The 8,619-nt window shown below is 63.9% G+C and overlaps 1 protein-coding gene across 1 annotated transcript in view; it reads right to left on the bottom strand.

Annotated features, from left to right (window-relative positions):
• Positions 1-3,235: 3,235 nt before the first annotated feature.
• LOC117871961 overlaps positions 3,236-8,619 on the bottom strand; it is a gene marked incomplete at its 5' end in the record, with an annotated part of 11,088 nt that continues 5,704 nt past the window's right edge. Inside the window, 7 exon segments of the mRNA XM_034759858.1 lie at positions 3,236-3,593; positions 3,781-3,892; positions 4,417-4,570; positions 4,968-5,124; positions 5,484-5,658; positions 6,428-6,621; positions 7,063-7,161. Coding sequence (XP_034615749.1) covers positions 3,418-3,593; positions 3,781-3,892; positions 4,417-4,570; positions 4,968-5,124; positions 5,484-5,658; positions 6,428-6,621; positions 7,063-7,161 — 1,067 coding nt within the window.

The following is an 8,619-nucleotide window of genomic DNA, read 5'->3' as shown; positions in this document are numbered from 1 at the left end:
GGGGGGGGAGTTCCCAGCTACTCCAGTCCCGGCCCGGGGCGCTGGGGGGACAAGGCAGGGGGCTGGCTGGGGGGGGGGGGGGGAAGAGCTCCTGGCTACTCCAGTCCCAGCAGGGGCACAGTGCAGGGCAGTGGGATACACTCTCATTGCCGTGTCTCTGAGGCTCGTGGTGTGGGGCAGGGGAGCTGTGGCTGCAGAAGGGGCAGTTGCTGGGGCTCTTGGCCCAGCATGGTACCCACACTCCAGTCTCGCAGCGGGAGGGGAAGGTCGGCAGCGCCTCTGCAAACCCCGCACTGTGCCTAGCTCTGCCTGGAGCCAACCCCCTCCCAGCGCAGGGTGTAACAGACCTGCCGAGGGGCTGGGGGCACCTTGGGTGTGCAAGGCACAAGCCCAGGCCCGCTGGAGCCAGGTGCAGGGCTCCCCAAGGCCCAGCCTTCTCTCTCCAGCAGGCCTGTGCCCTGCCTCTCAGCATGCTGCGGGGGAGCTTGGCGGGCCGCTCACCTGCCCCAGGCCTGGGAGCAAAGGATGCAGGAGTCGATTTTGACCCAGATGCCCCTGGGTGCCAACAGGGAGGGGCCCAGAGAGGTGCACAGGCTTACAAGGAGCTCCTGTGTCTGGGGTGCACGTCCTAGTGCACCAGAGACTGGCACGGGAGGGCTCCAGTGACAGCCCGTGTCTCACTAGTCTCCAACCTGTGTGTGAAATGCACGTACAGATCCCACGGGAGGGGTCACTGCCGTACCCAGCAGCCACGCTCGCCAGGCCTGCGGCTGTGGGACGAGAGCCGCCCACCTGTAAATGGAGGAGTCTGGTTGCCGGTGGGTCTCCTTCCCAGGCTGAACCGAATGCTGACGCAGGAGCGTGAAAAGGGCAGAGAAAAGTACCAGGAAGACGTACACAGCTGGGGGGCAGACCACGATTACCAACTTCCTAATCACACAAAACCAAACATCCCTGCCCCACCCACGCCACTCACTATCCCACCCCCCCCCTCACTTTCACCAGGCTGGGGCACGGGGTTGGGGTGTGGGAGGGCTCCAGGATGGGACCAGAAACGAGAGGTTCAGGGCTGGGGTTTGGGGTGCAGGCTCCAGCTGGGGGTGTGGGCTCAGGGATGAGGGGTTTGGGCTGGGTAGGGCTCAGGGGGTTGTGGTGGGGACTCTGGGAGGGAGTTCGGGTGCGGGAAGGGGTTCCAACCTGGGGCAGGGGGTTGGGGTGCAGGCTCCACTTACCTCAGGCAGCTCCCAGGTAGCAGTGCAGCGGGGCTAAGGCAGGTTTGCCCTGGCTCCGCACTGCTCCCGGTAGCGGACGTTGTCTGGCCCCTAGACCAGGGGTCAGCAACCTTTCAGAGTGGTGTGCTGAGTCTTCATTTATTCACTCTAATTTAAGGTTTCACGTGCCAGTAATACATTTTAATGTTTTTAGAAGGTCTCTTTCTATAAGTCTATAATATATAACTAAACTATTTTGTATGTAAAGTAAATAAGGTTTTTAAAATGTTTAAGATGCTTCATTTAAAATTAAATTAAAATGCAGAGCCCCCCGACCAGTGGCCAGGACCCGGGCAGTGTGAGTGCCACTGAAAATCAGCTCTCGTGTCGCCTTCAGCATGCGTGGCATAGGTTGCCTACCGCGGTCTAGACGCAGGGGCAGCCAGGTGGGTCTGTGCACTGCCCACACCTCCCTTTGACCATGGTTGCCGGCCAATGGGAGCTGCGGGGGCAGTGCGGGGGGGCAGGGGCAGTGCACAGAGCTTCCCTGATGGCCCCTCCACCTAGGGGGCGCAGGGACCTGCGGGCTGCTTCCAGGGCGCAGCGCGGTGCCAGGACAGGTAGGGACTGGCCTGCCTTAGCCCTGCTGCACTGCCAACTGGACTTTAAATGGTCTCGTCAGCAGTGCTGACCGGAGCCGCCAAGGTCCCTTAAGACTGGGCATTCGGGTCAAAAACCGGACGCCTGGCAAGCCTAGAGCAGGACTGTCTCAAGGCCACATCAAAGGTTTGCTCTAGTACATTTGGCGCACAAAGATGACACCGTCATCCTCTCCAGGGGAAGGAACCGGACAGCGAGTTTGCTTCGTGAAAGGGGCGTGCAGCAGGTGGCGAGAACTTAGGCTGAAACAAGCGCTGTTAGACAAGAGGGTCATGTGTTCGTTAAGTTCAGGCTCTAAGAAGCGAGTTATAAGTTTGTTTTATATGTAACCGTTTGTTTCCAATGTTCTTACTCAGTATCCCCCGAATCTTGTTTTCACTGTCAATATATCTCAGTGCTGCGTGTTCCGCTGGCTGGAGCCGACTCCTCCCCTCTGGTGTGGTCAGCAGCAGGCCTGGGGATTTGGAGAGATCAGTGCACCGCAGAGCAACCCCGAGGGCTCGGAGGCTGGTTGTGCCCATCGCTGCCTGTACAGAGGACGAGGCCTGTGGGGGCCTGGAGGGCAGGGCTGGCCCTCCTAGAGGCTGGTGGGTCCAGGGAGCCAAGCCACAGCAGGCCCAGACCTGACTCCTTCAAGCCAAGGGCAGGCGGTGGAGCGGTGCCTCTCAAGGCTGGGTACCCAGGGAGCACCACACTGACCTCCAGGGCATTGGCTGCCCCATCGTCTGCAACGAGGGAGGGGCAGGTGCCCGGCCTGGGAAATGGGAACCCTCAGGGGGGAGGCCACGCCGGCCTGCGGTAGTGCTGCCCACACTATGAGCCCCAGGGAGCTGGGACTCAACATGTCACCACCCTCAGGGCTGGGGACGGAGCTCCCCTAGTCTCAGCCCCGGGGGGGCACAGAGCCTCCGTGGGGACAGGGCTCCCGTAGCTTCAGCTGGGCCGAGCAGGGAAACGCGTCTCCCTCCTGCTCCTACAGAGGCTGGCGTCCCATCTTCACTCTCGCCCGCCTCCGGCCTGGCTCCCTTGGCACCGACCTGCTCCTCTCCTGCCCCCCGCCCAGCGCAGGCAGCCTCATGGCCCAGCGGGGTTAGCTCCTAGGGGAGGGGCTCCCGTGCGCTGCAGGGAGACAGGAGCTGGCTCAGCCTCTCTGGGGCAGAAGGGGGTTGCTACTGCGGGTTGAACCCCCGTCTGACACGCTCAGGCCCTGCTTGCACCAGGCAGCCCCGGGGGGCTCTGTGGGGCTCAGGGAACGTGATTTGTAGGGGGGCGTTTCCGTAGGGCTCCCCGCACTGGCGGGTGCCAGAGCCGGCTGGGAGAGCAGGGCCCCGACACCTCTCCCCAGGCACAGGAGGAGAACTCAGTCAGAGGATCCTGCTTTATTCAACGCACCCCCAAACCGGACCCTCTGGCCTGCGGCAGGACGCTGCGCGCCCAGGGGGCTGTGGGAGGAGCCTGTCCGGGCCCTGCAGCCCCACGCCCCCCCACCCGGCTTGGATGCTGAGCCCTGCAGAGCCGGGGCTGCGATGGGGAGGGGCCGCCGGGGCTAACTGGGGAGCTCCTCGTCCGACAGCTGCTCGGGGGACAACGCCTGCAGGTGGCTGGCCCGGATGCTGACGATGCTGGGGCAGGCGGCCAGGAGGCTGGCCACACCGGCCGCCGTCACCCCGGAGCCGTCCAGGTTCACCTGAGCGATGGGCACTTGGCGGAGGTAACGCAGCCCTAGAGCAGAGAGAGGCGAGGGGTTAGCCCGGGCAGTGGGACCCAGCCAGCTGGCACAGGGGGCACCCAGCTCCTTCCCATTCCCCACCCCCCAGAACGGGCCTGGGGCCGGTCCCCCACCCCTTCCCCATGCTGCCCCGGGGCTAGTGGGAGCCTCCCCCCAGCGTCCGGCCTGGCGGGGGCTCACCTCGGTCGGTGACACGCGTGCGGCTCAGGTTCACCTTGTGGAGCTGTTGGCAGCGGCTGATACCCAGCCTCACCACGCTGTCTCCCACGGGCGTGCTCGCCAGGCCCAGCACCTGGGACAGCAGGCTGGCGTCAGAACATGCTGTGCCCCGCGGCCTGCACCCGCCCAGCCTCGCCCCCCAGGCCGAGGGGGCAGCGAGTAACCAGCAGCCCTTGTGCCACTGCTGCCCCATAGCCTGCTGGGAGCAGCCGTCCATCCATGCCCCACAGCTCCTCCTCAGCGCTGCCCGCCTGTGCTCTGGAGTGAGCAGCAGCTCCATCTCCTGGGCACACAGGCAGGAGCCCCAGGCAGGCCACAGGCCCCCCGCAGCCCCGCCCCACCTCCGCTGCCATGGGCCACAACCTGGCCTGCTTGGGGGTGGGGTGTCCCAGCCGTTCCCATGGGGGACAGTGTCTGGGCCAAGCACCTTGGGGACGTTGCCAGGGCACCAGCTCTGCCCACGTGGCAGGAACCCCCAGGCCCAGCTGGGGCAGAGACTTTTCACGGGGGAAGGGGAGGGGATGCCCGGGGAGAACCCAGGTACCAGCCTTCCCCGCTAGCCCTGGGCCGCCCTGCTGTGCCCGCCCTGCCCGGTACCTGCAGGAGGGGCAGCTGGGTGATGCAGCGGGCCACGCCTGCGCTGGAGACAGTGGTGCGGTCCAGGCACAGCTCCTCGAGGTGCTGCAAGCCCTGCAGATGCTGCAGCCCGGAGTCGGTCACCGGAGTGTTGCAGAGGGAGAGCCGCCGCAGCCTGGGGCAGGGACAGGGGCATCAGCAGGGCCGGCGGCTCCCTCCCCCATGGGGACCTAGTGCCCAGCGCCTCCCCCCAGCGTCACTGCCCGGGTGCAGATCACGGAGGCTCAGGATGTGCACGCGGGTCCATCCCGGGCCTGCCTGGGAGCCCACCCTGAGCCCTGACCCCACCAGCCCCTGCTCTGCTGGGCTCCTCACCCCAACCTGCAGCCGGGCTCGCCACGCCTCAGAGAACCTGCCCCAGCCAGCCAGGGGGGCCTTATTCCAAGTCCCAGTGCCCAGGTCAGAGCACCCGGCAGACCCCAGCGCACGCCTGCTGCCAACTAGGGACCCAGGGGGAAAGGCGCCCGCAGGGGCTGGGCAGGGGCTGGACGCCTCCCTCTTCTCCCAGGCACCTGTGCAGCTGGGGCAGATGGCGCAGCCCCTCGTCAGTGATGTGGGTGAAATCGGTCAGGTCCAGCTCCAGCAGCCCCTCCAGGCGGCACAGGAAGTGCAGGCCGGAGTCGGTGACTGTGTGCCGGCTCGGCAGGCTCAGCTGGGCCAGTGGCAGGCCTGAAACAGCCAGCAGGGCAATGAGTGGCCCTCACCCCAGCCCCCCCGCGCCGGCAGCACAGCTCTGGGGCTCCCGCCGGTCCCACCCACCGCTCTGGGATCTGGGGCGGCCGAGCTGGCCTGGCCCAGCCTCTCGCCCAGAGCCTGGCTCCGGCCGGGACACACCATACACAGAGCACGCGAAGGGCCCTTGGGGCGGTGGACACGTCTTGGGTGGCCGCAGCACCATGAGGGCAGGACCCTGCCCCGGCTGTGCACGGGCAGCTAGTCACTGCTTCTCCATGGGGCCCGGGGCCCTGCTCCAGCTTCTCGGGGCTCCTGCCGAGCTCGGCCAGGGACCCGCCCCAGGGCACTCCTACCTGACACCAGCTGCAGCGCCCGGTCGCCATCCACGGACTGCACGCCAGACAGGGTGAGCGTGGAGAGGGCAGGGTGGGAGGCCAGGGCCGCCAGGGAGGCTTGGCTCACGCGCGTGTCATCCAGGTGGAGCGTGTGCAGGTGTCTCAGCTGCTGCAAGGCGGAGAAATCCGAGATCTGCCAGAGACCCACTGCCTGTCAGAACCACGCCCAGGGCAACCCCGCCCCCGCCCTGCCTAGAGGGGAACGGCCTCCTACCCCATCCCCTGCCCCCGGGGCCAGATGGGAGCCAGCCTCCCCTGTGCAGCGACTGCCACCGGACACCTGGTAGCGGGTTTGACACAGGGAAGTCTTTGCTTATCATTATCCGCATGCAGGTTCCGGGGCGGCGATATGTGCTACTCAGCTTCCTGGGCTGCGCAGTAAGGACCCCGGACTCCAGGGAGATGCCCCGGAGCCTGCATGGGGCATAGCAAAGGCTCCGGTTCTTCGGGAAGAGACATGAGCTTTTCCCGCAGGGTGGCTTGGGGTCTCGGGGGGAGGCGCGGTGCGGCTGGGTGACTCCGGCCAGCTCGAGGCTCCTCTGGGCTGGGGGGCTCGGAGCTCTAGATGCAGGGGGGAGGACACAGTGGGGCAGGACCGGGGGGGCTAGCTTCCCCAAAGGGGGGCTCAGTCTGCCGCCCATGGGCCCCATGCCCCATTGCCCACCTCGAGCCAAGCAGTCTCTGACCTGGGACCAGATGGGAGCCAGCACCCCCTAAAGGGGAAAGGCCCCGTGCCCCATTCCCTGCCCCTGTAAGCCAGCCAGCCTCCACCCTGGGGCTGGATCGGGGCCAGTGTCCCTTACAGGGGAACGGCCCCGAGCCCCATTCCCCGCCCCCCGAGCCAGCTGGGGTGGGATCGGAGGCGGTGCCCCATTCCCCGCCCCCCACTCATGGCCCATCACCTCGGTCTGCTTGAGGCCGAGTAGCACCAGGCCGGGCGCACACTGGGGCAGCAGGCGCAGCGTGCGCTCTGTGATCGCCGTCCTGTTGAGACTCAGGTGACTGAGCGCGGAGGGAGCCGAGTGCAGGTAATCCGCCATGCCGCAATCGCTGATTTTGGTCTGGTCCAGAGTCAGGTGCGAGAGGTGCGGGAGCCCTGGGGGGAGCAGATGTTACCAGGGGCAGAGATGGGCACAGCCTGAGGACAAAGCCAGTGTGTGTGTGTGTGGAGGGGGGGGTCCAGCCGCAATGGGGAGAGCAGGTGGGAGGGGACATGGGGACGGAGGAGAGGTGGGAGGGGGCGGGGCCAGGAGGGACGAGCGATGGGAGGGGGTGGGGCCACGAGCCGGGAAGGACGAGCAGTGGGAGGGTGTGGGGCCGGGAGGGACGAGCGGTGGGAGGGGCGGGGCTGCGATGGACGAGCAGTGGGAGGGGCGGGGCCACGAGCTGGGAGGGACGAGCGGTGGGAGGGACGAGCGGTGGGAGGGGCGGGGCCAGGAGGGACAAGCGGTGGGAGGGGCAATGNACAAGCGGTGGGAGGGGCAATGCAGGGGGTCGGCCCCCTGCAGCCATGGGGCAGGCTGCCCACGCGCTGTACCTTTAATGAAGTGCAGGCAGGCGTCCGTGAGCTTGACACAGGCCGAGAGGTTGAGGTGCTGAAGTCTCTGCAGGTGCCTCACCACGGACAGCCCCTGGTCTGCAGAGAGGGTGGGGGACACATCAGGGCCGGGGCTGCAGACCTCACACCACCACCACGCTGAGTCCATCCCGCCCAAGGGGCCTTGTGGGAATCAGGGGGCGGATCCTGACCAGTGTACACAGGGATCCCTTTCCCCACGGCCGGAGCACCTTGACCCCGCCAAGAGCACAGAGCTCTGCCCCCCTGCGTAATAATATCCCAACAGTCCAGGCAGCCCAGGGCCATCGGCTGCAACAGGGGCTTCAGCGGGCGTGAACAGTACAGGACTGTTATCGAGTGATCCGTCCTGGTCGCCCACTCCCAGCCTCCGGCAGCCAGAGGTTTAGGGACACCCAGGGCATGGGGTTGTGTTCCTGCCCATCCCGGCTAACAGCCATTGATGGACCTGTCCTCCATGAATTTATCTAGTTCTTTTTTGAACCCTGTTATAGTCTTGGCCTTCACAACATCCCCTGGCAAGGAGTTCCACAGGTTGACTGTGTGTTGTGTGAATACTTCCTTTTGTTTGTTTTAAACCTGCTGCCTATTAATTTCATTTGGTGACCCCTAGTTCTTGTTTTATGAGAAGGAGTAAACAACACTTCCTTATTTACTTTCTCCACCAGTCATGATTTTATAGACCTCTATCATATCCCCCCTTAGTCGCCTCTTTTCCAAGCTGAAAAGTCCCAGTTTTATTAATCTCTCCTCATACGGCAGCCATTCCATACCCCTAATCATTTTTGTTGCCCTTTTCTGAACCTTTTCCAATTCCAATAGATCTTTTTTGAGATGGGGCGACCACATCTGCACGCAGTATTCAAGGTGTGGGCGCACCATGGATTTATATAGCGGCAATATGATATTTACTATCTTCTTATCTATCCCTTTCCCAATGATTCTCAATATTCTGTTCGCTTTCTTGACTGCCGCTGCACATTGAGTGGATGTTTTCAGAGAACTATCCACAATGACTCCAAGATCTCTTTCTTGAGTGGTAACAGACAATTTAGACCCCATCATTTTATATGTATAGCTGGGATTATGTTTTCCAATGTGCATTATTTGCATTTATCAACATTGAATTTCATCTGCCATTTTGTTGCCCAGTCACCCAGTTTTGTGAGATCCCTTTGTAGCTCTTCGCAGTCTGTCCGGGACTTAACTATCTTGAGCAGTTTTGTATACTCTGAAAATTTTGCCACCTCACTGTTTACCCCTTTTTCCAGATCATTTATGAATATGTTGAATAGAACTGGGCCCAGTACAGACCCCTGGGGGACATCACTATTTACCAGCCCCCCCGCCCCAATACTGGTGAGCCAGGCCTGCCCCGTACCAGCGAGCCAGCGCCGCCCCCCCCCAATACTGGTGAGCCAGGCCTGCCCCGTACCAGCGAGCCAGCGCCGCCCCCCCCCAATACCAGTGAGCCAGGCCTGCCCCGTACCAGCGAGCCAGCGCCCCCCCCCCCCCCCC

The sequence above is a fragment of the Trachemys scripta genome, chromosome 2, assembly GCF_013100865.1.
Source record: "Trachemys scripta elegans isolate TJP31775 chromosome 2, CAS_Tse_1.0, whole genome shotgun sequence".
In the NCBI taxonomy this organism is placed as follows: Eukaryota; Metazoa; Chordata; order Testudines; family Emydidae; genus Trachemys; species Trachemys scripta.
This window is presented reverse-complemented; position numbering and strand designations above follow the sequence as displayed.